Below are 14054 nucleotides of genomic sequence, written 5' to 3'. Positions count from 1 at the left end.
GTGAAAATAAATCATGAGACATTCTTAGGAAAGTTGTAAGGGCGACCAATTAATCAATTAATCATGGTTTATTAAAATGCTCAGGTGTAACCTCAAAGGCCTTCATACTAACAAAATGTTATAATCAATCAATCAATCAAATGTGTTTATTAAAGTGCCCAGGAACAACCTCGAGGGTCTTGTTGTAATAACAATAATGATAATAATAATAACAACAACAATAAATTGTGATGATGATTAAGAAGAAGGAAGAACAGGAAATCTAAGAGCGGAAAGATACCGAGCAAGCGATAGGCATGACGGCGCAGCCGGAAAGCTGCAGACATTTCCAGCATCTCTTTCGGACCACCTGAACATGGCGTGCGTCTCATTCCCACTGCCCACTTACTCTTTATACTTCGCGGGACCGACAGCGTGTTCCGCGCGCGCTTTGCTGCGCCCTGACGCGCTCCACGGGAAAGGGGCACGGGCGATTTACCTGCAGTGCCGAATCAAACCAAGCGCCGGTGCAAGCAAGCACGCAGGCTCGCTCGTCTATACCGGGCAGCCGACCCAGCCCGGCCGATTCCGTGTTTCCCGCCGTCAGGCTAAAGTGACAGCTGAGCCACTCACCGGCCGCCCAGGAAGCAACGAGAAACACAGGAGCAAACGGCGAAGCATATACAGAGTATAGAGAAACGAGCACGTCGCGAGGAGAACCGACGTGCGGCCAAGCGAATTGACACCGCACGCACGCGCCTCGCCTCGCTAAACACACGCTCGTCGGAGCCCCCACACGCACCAGGGCGTATATATATATAAGCACGCACACACGTGAAGGGATAGAGAGAGACACGGGCGTCGGGGCGCGCGAGTTATACTATACATCTCCGTTAATACTGCGCAGCGCTGTCGGATCAGTAGTGGGCGTTCGTTGGCCAATCAGCTCTCGATTTGTTAAATCTAACTGCCTCCTCGATTGGCCTATGCCAATGCCCCTGCGAATCAGCAAAGTGATTACGATGCTATTTCACTAACGTGACTTGATTCACGAAACGCTACTTTATAAAAAAAATTAATAAAGAGGGACGCCGCTATCTTCTGCCAATACAAGGTGAAAGTAAAGCTGATATCTGCGGAAGCTTATCCGACGCTGTTGTACCCTTAATTACTTCACAGTAAAGCGTGCGAAAAAAAAAATACGTGATGATTTCGCGATGACTTCGTGATTGGTGGCTTGAGATTTCTTGTTGCATCTCTGCACCTGTGCGTCAAACTGGGGGACCGATTTCGGCGACGCTCGTCGACCACCAACTTATTTTGAGCTAACGTGCACCAACGAGTATACGATTTCTAGAGCCATGGTATGATGATGATGATGATGATGATGATGATGATGATGATGATAGTGGCGATGATATGGGAAATGATTGCTAACGACAAACCAATATCATGCGGGGAGGGCGAGTCCACAACGCCAGCCATCGTTGTACAGCAACTTTTACTACGAGTTGGGGCCCCTCCAAGATCCACTCACGCGACCGCCGATGACAGCTTTCTTAACGCTGCGCCCCTTTAGTGACACGAAGCAGAGGAAGTGAACCGGTAGATGCCTGCCCGTCCATATTTCCCGCGAGATGCGAGCTCGGAAAGGTAACGCACAGAGGGGGGAGATTGGGGGAAAATAGAGGAGATAGGCGAAGGTATACAGAAAGGGGCCGCGGCCGACGCAAGAGCAGCAGCGATCTGCGACAGGTCGCGCGTGCCGAGGCGACAAGTGGGGAGCGCCACGACGCCGAAGGAAGGGGAGAAGAGGTAAGCAGAGGGGGCTTGTCAGGATTGGCTCGGCCCCGGGGTCAGCAGATTTCGGGTCGCTGTTTGCAGGCGCCGGTGATTTGGGCGTCGCCGTTGGCTGGCTTGCCGCTTATATCGCCTTATAAGAAGCGCGTTCGGGCACAAAGGGCAAACACAATACCGGGTCCCTCTAGATGAGAGGGCACCGCAGGAACGGGAAGAAGAGGTGGGAAAGGGGGCGAGGAATGGTGTGAGTCGGTCTCTGCTTTACTTGTGAACGGGCGCTTCTTTCCCTTTCTTCTCTCTGGTTAAGGTCAACAAGGCGCCTGACATGCCATAGCCAACGTGTGTGTGTGCGCGTGTGCGTGTGCGTGTGCGTGTGTGTGTGTGTGTGTGACTCCCTTCTAAGCACTCTGTCCATCCTTCCTCTTCCGGGCAGGTATCGCAGGCGGTCGCATCAACGCGCCTGCCAGGTGCATGGGATATGTGGCAGGCAACGGTGCCGCGTGACTTACGGAGACCAGCGCGCGGATGACCGCAGGCCATCGAAGTACCGTAGACTCCCGCGCGTAATACGGTCTGTTGTTTGTGACGGTTGCATGTCGGAATTGCCCCGCCAATATTGCTCAGTGGCTATGGTGTTGGGCTGCTGAGCACGAGGTCACATGCAGAATAGAATCCCGGCCATGGCGGCCGCATTTCGATGGGGGCGAAATGCGAAAACGCCCGTGTACTTATATTTAGGTGCACGTTAAAGAACCCCAGGTTGTCCAAATTTCCGGAGTCCCGGCCCACTACGGCGTGCCTCATAATCAGATCGTGGTTTTGGCACGTAAAACCCCATAATTTAATTTTTTAAATTTTCCATGTCGGAATTGTTGGTTCCCATATTATGTTTCGGCACCAAAGCTCATAGGAATATTAGAGTCGCTATTTTCTCTTCTTCCTTTCCTTTTTAGGAAGGCGGGAGGTAGGGAGGTCTTATGTCACCAAAAACGAAATGCTTTTTAGTCGCATCGCGCACCACTCAGCATCACCATTTGCCCTTACCATTACTGCACCTGACACCTGCTTATAACAAGAGGGGATTGACCATGCCTTATAGCGTTACGCGGTAACTCCGAGTGCGGCACCCATTATTTTAACGTTACGCGGGCAACACTAACGCTAGTATGTCATAGAAAACCACGGCCTCGAATGCGCAGGCAAACGGGCAGCAAGTGTAACGATAAACGATAGCTCTTGACCGTATAACGTTACACAGAAGCAATCTACTAGGAAGGAATATGTGGGCCGAAATATCTCTCATATTTTTCCCATTCTCAATTCAAAACCCGCTTTCGGTGACGTTGGCTTGTGACGACACACTCTCGTGGTATATTCTTTGCGATTTGTGCAACGCTGTACAACAGTTGCAGGGTTTTTTTTTTTATCGTTCATTTTCTTAATGCAGTGTAACCCATTTTTACGAGAGAGAGAAAGATATAGGAATTTATTCACAGAAAGGCAGAGAGGTCAGCCTGATCTATAGCTTGGTCTGGCCTGCTACCCTGCACTGGTGTCTGGAGACGGGGAGAAAAAGGAATCATAAATTATTATTACTATTGTTGTTGTTGTTGCTGCAGCTGTTGTTGAAGAAGAAGTGGCATATATACAAGTACACTACGTTTCGGTATCTCTCTATAACGTTGCGTCTCTAGCCCAGCGGCCCGTAAAAAGGCTAGAGCGGCCCTTGTAATCACGGCTGCAATGTTTGCGTCAAGCCAAGGACCCAAAACAAGCTCATAAGATAGATAATGGTGTCCCATCGATTTTGTCTGAAATACAGAACACGTTTAACGAAACCAGAACAACAAGAGGTAATGAGGGACTAGATTTTTGCTAGTTACAACTGCGTAAAACAAACTGGCAATGACGGCAGGAAATGCATGCAGGAAAGGAACTGTAACTTTTGTATTGAAATATAGAATACGGAAATGAAAAAGGACACAACGACAACGTGCAACAGGTGAAGGTCAAACCCACAACCTCCGATGCTTTACTACACTAAGCTACCCCGGCGGCTGTGCTCCACTCGGCCTGTCAACTTTCTTGGGCATTTATGCATCTGTACAAGATTAGCCCAGGGAGTGTTAGCCAAGAGATAATTTTCGTAAGATCACATGGCTACCGAAACATAAAAAATAAAAAAAAAACCTGCAGGGGTCAATTTCACAAAGGCCATCGTTCGGAAGTACTCTTTGTCATTGGCTGGCAACCTTCGCTAATAATATTTCCAGCATTTGGATTGGCTGTAATTTGCTCTTACAAACAATACCAGCGTAAGAGATTTTTTTTTGTGTGTGTGTGAATACGGGCCCAAGTTTCTTCAGCATTCACAGCTCCGAATCATGTCAAGCCGCGGCCTCCTCTCAACGGCGGCCGATGACGCAACTGTACTCGTCAAACCAGCAGCTGTCATCGTGACGCGTCACATCGTGAGAACCTCTCTGAAAGCACAGATTCGCAGAGCACGAAAGCAAACAGACATGATTTAAGTGATAACGCAACAGATTGCTAAACGCCTGGCGGAGAGCGAGAAAGACGGAGCGTTAAGAGCATCCGTCGACAGCGCAGTTTCGCAAGTATATACGAAGTTTAAAGGATCGGAGTCTAACGACGAGACGTTCTCTTTTTTTTTTCAGTATCTGCGTAACTAAATACAGTACATAATGTGCCTTGCAGATCTCCTAATGCGTTTGCTGAGGCTTTTACTACCGTACGTGTATTTCAACACATATATATCCCATACGCAAGTCTTCAACCTGATATCAGTTTTGATTTGTTCAGCAGTCTAAGTGGCATAAGCGGTGTAGCTTATATACATCGTAAGTGCGATCCACTTAACGCCATAGGAAAGAAACTCCGGTTAATTCACTTACTTCAGAGAATATTGACTCACACTGCTTATCCACGAAGGAGTTATGGCGAAAGCGAAGGCTTTTCACTACCGTGTACAAATGAAATGTATAAGTGCGAGGAAAAAGAATACATCTAATTTCACGCTGCGAACTTTAAATGTCTCTCAAGTATTAACCAAAGACAAAAACAAAAGAAACAGAGAAGAGCTAACAAAGAAGGCGCCATAGCAATGGGAAAATCTTAAAGGGAAGGTACATAGTGTTTCCTAATACAAGCTTAAAAAGAAACGTTTGTCGGGAATAGTCGGGGTACTCGTATTAGTGATAAGGCATCGTATGATGGCTTAAAGTTTACTCAAACAATCCTCACTCTCCCATTTCACATTGCTTCCTTTGTTAAATTAAGTTGTACTGCAGCTGAATGAATGACGTAATTGTTTCGTATATAATGTAATTAAGGCTTTGCGACATATATTAACACGTCTTGCATAGACTACAGAGAACGGACATTCTCCAAGTAACTTCTCCGGAAAAAGAGGGGAAAAAAAGAATGCAGAAGACAAACGAAATGTTTAATGAAATGAAGAAAAATAAAGCGCTTGTAGAAGGAAAATGGGACTATGTCAAGGAGCAAACAAATAAACGAAATCGGAACTAATTCTCTAGCATAATAAAAGAGCAGTAGGCATTACCGAGTCAGGCTGCCGCTAATGCTGCGAGAGTTCTGCACAAGGTTTGAGCTACGAATGACCTGAGGAAGACCAAACGGTTTAAACGCACAAAGCTACGAGTTCCCTTCGTAAGTGCGGTTTGCCATCGGCCAGCCGCTTTCGCGAATATTATATCCGACATCTGTATTGGCTAGCGTCTGCTCTTACCAACAGTTCTAACTTAGGTTCATTATTATTATTTTTTTATGAATATGGGACCCAGATGGCGCAAGAGACGACAGGTATGGACACAGCTGTTTCTGCCGCTCGTGTTTTGTGCATATCCTGTGCCCATCCACATTTAAAACACCATCTCCATCAATACTGTGATCCCATCAGTTGATATAGACTTCTTCATTTTAAATAGAAAGAAGAGAGAGAGAAAAAAAAACGCAACCAGTTGGGCGGTTACGACACTTTCGCGTTTGTTTCACTGAGTAAATCGCACTTTGACCAAAGCTAAAACATTACTCCTAAAAGAAGACAAAGCCCGCATTTCCAATGTTCTTCACTTCTTTTTTTTTTTCTTCTTTTTTAACTCATGTAAGCAATGCTCTTTCTTGTCAATAGGCAGAAGGCAACTGCAACGGAATGAACCCGTAGGGTTAGTTGACATGTGGTTCCTGCTCGGTTTGGCGCTACGAGAACATCGCCGTCAAACTTGCGCAAACACTAAGCACTTCGTGCGGGTAAACGCAAGGAGTGTAAATCCACAGTCACAAAAACAAACTTCACAACCAGCTTTTCAGACCGCGCTCGATAACTCAACGAGCCCCACAATTAGCTGAGACATTCAGAGAGCAAGCCAAGTAAAAACTACACAAAAAGGCGTAAAGGTTGCAGTTCACTTAGAAAAAGAGGATCAGCCCTGCGGCATCCGAATCGGTATGCGTACACGCGCACGCGCGTAAGTCAACTCAGACGCACGACCGTAGGTCTCAATGCTGTGCCGAAGAAGAAATGACTGGGGTAAAGGTGGAATCGAAGTGCACACACCGGTGCCTAAGGGCGTAAGCTGCGAGGAGCACGCTGGAAATGTTTCGACCCGTTATCCGGCACGAAAATTAAGTCACCAAGACAAAGAGAAAAAAAACATAGTTATGCTAGGATCCGACGCACAAGTTGGGATCTATGCGAAGTGAAGCGTTCGTGAAGCGGTTAATTAAACGCTAAAAATGTAAGTGAAATCCGCTAATACTGTGCAACGTGTAATCTCATGCACCGTTTATGTGTATACCCCTCTCAGGTCCCAACTTTAGTTTCAGGCAGTGTTTATGCACTGCGGCATTCACAGGTTATGGCAAAATGCGCTATTCAGGCGAATGCGGCTGACTGTACGAATAACTGACTCTATTACTTTCCTTTTTCTCTCCTTATCTATTCTTCCCCTTTCCCCCTCCCCAAGTGTAGGGTAGCCAACGGGGCACGTCCTCTCTCTCTCCCTCTCTCTCTTGGCGAATGCACACTGTGAAACGTCGGCGGAACGATGTTTGATGTATGTCGTGGGAAAGAATGTGAGAAGAGGTTCATACTTTGGTCTTGCTCAGCTATGTGCGATAAGGCGGGAACAGGAAAACACGGACCGAGAAACGGTGCGCAACGGTTTTCCTGTCACCTTCTTTTCTTACACAGCGCAAGAAGAAAGTACCATACAGTACGAACTGCCACCAACTAGCCTCTTTCATTACCATTTTGCGGGGAGGTGTATGCAGAGGGAAGTACGACAAATATGTAACCAAATTTAAGGTTTCTACACCGCTTGTGTCACATAGTGGCACATTATGGGTGATTGGCCTAGATTGGCCACATACCCCCCCAAGTTGTCTACACCAGGCCTTCAAACAATGGAACGCGTAGCGTATAGCAGCGGGACTGCGGCCAAACGGAATTACGCGATGGCTTGGAGGCCCAGGAAACAGCAAGACGTCCGGCGGGAGTTCGGGAATCGCCAAATTCGAGCCGAGAAACGAGCACGAAAGCAGCACGGAAGAAGTCAGCCTTCTGAGAAGCGCCCCATCAGACGCTTAACGCTATAAGGCCAAATAAGGAGATAAGAAAAAAAAAAGAAATTAGAGAATATTTCTCAAACTGCGTGGAGCACGTTTCCTTCCGTGGGACAGAGAGGAGAAACAGCGACGGAAGGATGCAAAAGAAAGAAAGAAAAAAAAAGGATACGGGATCTTTGTTGTTTTCTCGCTCTCTGTTTTACAGCCTCGTGAGGCACGTTCTTCCACCGGAACGTAATATTGGCACGAGACTGGAATGGCAAAGTCGGAGTTGTAGCGTTCGGCGAAAAAAAATATATATACATGTCAAAATAAAGAAAACGTACTAACGCCCCCATACAACTAAGAATGGGAAATAGGAAGCTGTGGAGCGCTTGATCACTCGTTTTTCTCGGTGGTAAGATTTCTACTTAATCCATTCCATTCGACTTGATTCTCTCTATACTCACTCCTCTTTCTTCTTTTTGTTTCTTTTTTTTTGCATCACTAAGCTGCTTACTTCTCGCCGAAAATCGCGTCGAGACGTGTGTCGACGGGAGGCAACTCTTTCCAGAACGCAATCAGGCAAAGCCCGCAGAGAGCTTGCGCTGATTGGCTTTATGTCCGAAGTGGCGGAAGGGCGGGAAATCAGGCGGAATGAAGACGGATGATGGACTCGTTCGCAAAAACAAGCCTTTCTCGCTTTTATTTTTCGCCTACGCGGGCAATGACAGCACGGGCTGTCTAGCGAACAGTCGCAATCAGCGCTGCAAACGGTTGCGCGAGAGGGTGAGTCCTTTTGGGACCGGAACAAGAAAGAAGGGTGTCAGAGCCACGAGCTACCAGTTGGCGCCTTCCAGTTTGTCGCAGTGCGACATGTGTGTCTGCTGGAGTGTCACGAGGCACAGGTGAAAAGGTCGTTGATATCATTATCGGCAAGTGGGAATGTAAGCTTCTTGCCTGCAGGTCTGGCACCCTGCGTCATAAAAGTTGCAGTTTCGCCCGAAAGGCGAAGCATCGATTGCGACAGCAAATTAGTAAGGATAGTAGTTTTATCGGCCGTATAAACTTGTAAACATTCGTTCACTGACTAAATTGACAAACATGGTGTCGCGCGCGCACAAGCAAACATGAATACATCTCACGAGATTACCGCGGAAACTCGATGTCAAAACGCTGGAGCGAGGAAGCGCGGCAGCAGCAGCGAGCGAATAGACATTCGTGCTGCCCCTCGCTTCAACGCGAACTAAGCGGCGAAAAAAGCGCACACGAAGGTATTAGCACTGGAACTGTGTCCCCGTTGAAGGTCGCTTTCAAGATAGGGCCCGGCACGGCCGCGCCATACTGAGGAGCCGCCGAAGTAGAACGCCCCGCCGCGTGTGTGCGCACGTGGAGGGCCGTAAAATCCCAGAATTTAACTTTTATTGCGATAGCAATTATATGGACAGTTCAACCGGATTTCTGCCGTCGGCATCGTCGTAGCCGTCACCGTCGCCGTCAGGTTCCCTATAGATAAAATCTTCGCCGCGCGCCGTATGCGCGAGCGGAAGCGTGCGGGGACGCGCGCTATCATGGAGAGCGAACGCACTCAATCTCCCACGCGCAAGCAAGGAAGCGGGAAGCCAGCGCCGGAGGGAGCTGGGGGGGGGGGGGGGGGGGGGCGCACTTCTACTCTGCCAGCAACCGCGCTCGTCGCTCGCTCGCACCGTCGCTTCTCTCCACACGGCTCTGACTTTATGCGCCGTGCATTCGCCGCTCAGTTTCCGTTGCAGCGATAGACCGCACGTACCTTCGCCCGCTGCTTGCTGCCAGCGTTTTGACAGTCGTTGTCTGCAGTCATTCAGTGTGATCTATCCATGTTTGTTTGTGCGCGCTCACACCACGCTTGTTCATTCAGTTAGTAATACTCGGGCCACATTTTCCAACGCACGCTACACATGCAATGCTGCCCGGATTGGCAGTGCAGCGCTACAGGTGTGTCCCATCGCACGCGCTGCCCACGGGAAGCGCTTCTCATCAACACCACCGTTTTACAGGCGCCTTCTCGTGGTCATCGAGTCTCTCTTCATGTCGGTCTACATACGGCGCAGCACACCTGCTTACTTAATCAGCTCATGTTTACTACAATTCATATTGCTACCAAAGCCGCTCACCTTACTTCGTATGACATTGCTGTGTTGCTATCGCATTCATTGCTTCGCCCTTAGGGCGAAACTGTGACATTTTTTTTTTTATGCAAAAACTTTCTTTTCATATAACCACAGCCCTCGCGGGCAGGAGCAGTCATAAAACTCGCGACTCAGTCATAGAAGATCGCGCCGAGCGAGTAAATGATAGTCTACGTACATTTAGAAATGAAGCCCGACTGTACTAGGCTCAATCACAATATTTCGCTTAGACTAAGCGGCATTGCAGATGAATACAAGTTTTAGACTTGGCACATAAACCTAGTCACTTGGCGCTGCAATTATCAAACGTTTTCTGAGAAAAAAACAAGATAATTTTGTTGACAAGCGGGTTATCTCGAATATCAGATGCACCACGGTCTATCATGTTTCGCAATCGTCAAGCATGCTTTACAATATTTTCTAGGCAAATAAAATCGCATTACGACTTTCTAACACAAAAGTTTTATGTTTGTTTAGTTAGAATAAGACCATTTCTGTTCAACGCGCTTTCAGGCTACCGGCAACGACTCCGAAAGCATCACTTTATCAGCGTTATAAAAATATTATGTTATAGAAAGAAAGAAAACGCCGAACACCTGTGAAAATTTTATAGTGCCTTTGCGTGTATGTTTTTAGTGTGTGTTAATGTAGTTTGTGTTTAGCGCTCCAACTATTTGTTCGGTCAAATACTAGCAAGCCTAAGCTTCTCAATTTTCTTGTTTTAATTCTAAATACGCATGATGCGTTTACAGAAAAAAAAAATATTTTGAAAACGGTGGTCTGAGCAAAGGTTGCCGTTTGCTTTTGTTACGCAATATAGCCCTAATTCTCATCGATACACGAATCTCACCCGTGCAATGTGTTCGCTAGCCAAGGCTGGAGCAAAGAAACAAAGGGTTACGCTCAGCTGACTACTAACGTGCAGAGGCGAGCTGTGTCACGGTGAAAGTAACCAAGTCAAAATAAAATTATGTTGCGAAAGTCAGCACTGCAGCACAAGACTACACAAATTTGTTTCCCCCCCACTAATTTTGTCCGCCCTTGTATGAGACGATCCAGACCGCATTTTGCTCCAACTCCGCAGAAGCAGTGTATGCATTAACGCGCCACGGTGATCACGTAATTTCCTCAGAATGGCATCAAACGTCTTTCGTGAAATGCTTAACGCGCTGGGCAGCAACAATACGGGAATGTCTGCGGCCAACGGAGCAGGCGACCGAACATCTGCAGCACGCGCTGCACAGCCAAACACAGTATTACAGCGCAGACAGAGTAACTGAAGGCCAAATGCTGCAGTTCATCGTCAAAAAAAGGCGGCCGACAAATCATTACGAGTGCGCCTCGACAACGTAACTGCAACAACGCAAAAACCACCGCCGTACACGCACGTGCACACACTGATGACTACAGCAGACGGCACCAGGAGCAATCCACCATAAGCGTGGTGACGACAGCTACGCTCGATTTCGCAGGGAACAGTCTCCATAAACATTCCGTATATACTATTCTACGAACCTGCCGACTCACATTTCAAATACTCGAGCAGAGCACATCGGCTGACAGTTTCAAGTCGCCCTCACGTAGCAAGAGCAAGCGCGGCGCGGCAGCGGAGCCCCCCCCCCCCCCCCCCCCCCCCCACTGATGTCACACGCGCGAGAGGGCGCCATTCAAAGATCTCGAGGCTAATATGTTCGTCGACATGTAGGAAACCAAAAACACCGAGGAAGACACTTGCAGTACGATGACTGAATCTCGTTCATACGGCGTATCCCACACTGTCCTGTCGGTACATGAAAGTGCGCAGAAAGCAAAGGAAATTAAGAGAGCGAGAGAGAGAGAGAGATGCTAATGAAACCATCAACAGACTGCGCTCGTTGAGGTGCCTGCATAAATGATGACGAGACAGGCGGCCACGGCACATCCCGCGAGACCAAAGTATGCGTGCGACGTAATAATGACTCTATTATACCTCGGCCACGCCTCGTTGCCACCCGGTGTGCTCGCTGATGGCCTCCCTCTTACCGCAGTCGTAGAAAAGCTGGCGAGTGCAGAGCCACAGCGCTGAGGAAACTGAATGTTTTTTTTTTTGTACCGTCGTTTCAGACACCGGGGTAAACACCCGAGAGGTGCTTAGAAATTACTGAGGCGCCGTGAGCAGGGAGTCCTCCTCATGCTCCCTTAACTCGCAATGGAACTGTTCCAGGGCAAGGACGTTGTTAATTGCAGTGTCTTTCGTTATACTTGAAGAACGAAATGGAACAAGAAACCGTGCACGAGGCCCTGGTAATATGCGTGCGTTCGCCGAAGCTGCGCAACAACTGAGTTCACGGCCATATCTGCCAAAGGCATGATAACAGCGCGCGTCAAACATTGCCAGTACTAATGATCACTTTATCCAAACACGTGGCAAACACTGCAGTTCAGGCTATTTGCCTTACGAAACACAAACACACTGCCTTCAAGGTGGACTTAAAGACACTCCGCTTTCATTGCCGGTGAATAGAACTGACTCGTTTTCATCTGTGGTGGGGAAAAAAAAAACCAGGAAAGTGATTTGTCAGCAGGTTACACTTGGACAACAAATGGATAAAGGTAACGCCGCATTTATTCGGAGACTTAATGCCACTGAAATAAATAGAATATTCGAACGAAACTTGCAGAGTATTTATCGTGACCTTTCTCACTTACTATTCCAGGTAGCCGTGCTGCGGATCATGAGGTGAACGAGGCCTCCCTTCCCATTCACCTTGAAAACCTTCGCAGAAGAGCTCCCCGACCACTCCTCGAATAATAATAATTAAAAAGAAAAGTCGCATCTGTACCGCTACACGAACCCCCGACCTGAAACAGTGCCAAAGATATACACGCAACAAAACACAAAACCAAAGTAATGCGCCAAACGTGAGCAGGAAGAGCGAGAGCCACAAGAGCCGTAATACCAGCACCGCCACACAGCAGCGCAGGGCATGTCTCAGTCAACGATCCAAACGAACGACCCGGGCGTCGTCGACCCTTGGGGACCTCAGGACACCGACGCACTCCTCGACAAGTCACCAGCCGCGGGGGCGACGTCGGCGGCCGAGGCGTCGCCGAGGAACGGGGACCACGGACGAACCGAGCAGCACCGTGAAAGCAACCACGTCCAGGACCAACAAGAAGGCATCAGCAGCAGCAGCAGCAGTGAAGTGCCCGCGGGCAACTACCACCACCACCTACAACAGCAACAGCAGTCGCAGCAGCAGCGCACGGACGGTGCGCCCCGCCAGAGTCCCAAGCGGGTCTTCCGGGCGGACGACGACGACAGAGAGCGGCACCACGCGCCGGGACGCAGGCGGCACTTCCGCAGCGAGAGCTGCTCTCCGGAAGTGCCGAACCGCAGCAGCAACGGAACCGGAGCGAGCAGCGGCAACATCGGCAGCAGCAGCAGCAACCCGCGCGACGACGACACCGCCACCTTCAAGAGCCCCACGCGGTCGCTCATGGACAGCAGGGTGGGCTTCGTGGTGCCCATGCGACCCAGGACTCGCAGCAACCCCAAGCCCCCGCCGAACAGGACGTCCAGGGAGATCGACGCGGTCCGCGAGGTCGATCAGACGACGACGTCGCCACCGGCCGCCGTCCGACAGCCGTCGTTCGCCGCCAGCAACAAGAGCTCCTCTCTGGAGAGTCCCTCCAGGGGACACCCGCAGCCGGCCGCGACGACCTCCAGGAGCCTGGAGGAGAAAATGTCCTCCTCCTCGTCGCTGCCGCTGCAGCAGGCGACAGCAGCGCCGCTCGTCTCTCCTCCGCCGGACCCGGCGACGGCCAAGCTGGCCCAAGAGGTCATCAGCAAGGACCACAAGATCCTCTCGTCCAAAGAGCGCGAGGTGATGCTCCGCGAGCTCTCGGGCCAGGCGGGCGGCAGCTTCTCCGCCCTGGAAGAGCCCGTGCCGGCGCCGAGGCCCACCACGCTCCGGCAGCGGCGCCTCATGTTCTCGCACCTGACCGCGTCCGTAGACGTGGACACGCGCGAGAAGCCGTCGACGCCGCCGTGCCTGACCGCGGCGCTGGCTGGCAGCGAGGACATGCTTTTGTCCGAGGTGTTCAGCAACTCGCAGCTCGCTTCCAGCCTCGAGCAACTCACGGGTGTCGCCAGAAAGACTCTCCGGAAGCGGGCGTTCGTACCGCCCCTACAGGCCATCAGCGCCGCCACCGCCGGCAACGACAACGCCGCAGGTCCATGGTGAGTAGGGGAAACGAGCGCTGCATGCCTGTTAAGCGTGGACTATGTGCCGTCGCGTTCCTTCGCAAGTTTCTCCACGTTCATTCGCGATCGATTCTCGGATGGGACTAACTAAAGTTGTAAATTAACAGAGGTCGGTGGGGAATGCGAGCATCGAAGACAGTGTAACACGTGCTCCGTGTCAGAAAAGTACGGAAGTTTCACGAAAGAGCAGAAAAAGAAGCTCCAATCAAACTTGCCTCGTCTACTTTACAACCAAGAATGAACGGCGCCCGCACTTATAGTTCGCAGTTATT

At 49.7% G+C, this 14054-nt stretch overlaps 2 protein-coding genes across 5 annotated transcripts in view; one reads left to right on the top strand and one right to left on the bottom strand.

The window, feature by feature from the left end:
• Positions 1-14054, top strand: part of LOC119442614 (potassium/sodium hyperpolarization-activated cyclic nucleotide-gated channel 2) — a 411864-nt gene that overhangs the window by 96278 nt on the left and 301532 nt on the right. For 2 of the 3 annotated variants that reach the window (XM_037707554.2, XM_049662261.1), the window contains exon 2: positions 12233-13758. In XM_037707554.2, coding sequence (XP_037563482.1) covers positions 12503-13758 — 1256 coding nt within the window. In that variant the 5' untranslated portion in view covers positions 12233-12502. Of the gene's footprint in view, positions 1-10651; positions 13759-14054 lie in introns of those variants that run through there. The other variant, XM_049662262.1, reaches the window with a different exon arrangement.
• Positions 1-14054, bottom strand: part of LOC119442615 (unconventional myosin-Ie) — a 356792-nt gene that overhangs the window by 281274 nt on the left and 61464 nt on the right. The window lies entirely within an intron of this gene.

Source organism: Dermacentor silvarum, chromosome 2, assembly GCF_013339745.2.
Source record: "Dermacentor silvarum isolate Dsil-2018 chromosome 2, BIME_Dsil_1.4, whole genome shotgun sequence".
NCBI lineage: Eukaryota > Metazoa > Arthropoda > Arachnida > Ixodida > Ixodidae > Dermacentor > Dermacentor silvarum.
Note: the sequence above shows the minus strand (reverse complement) of the source record. Positions and strands in the feature narration are given on the sequence as shown.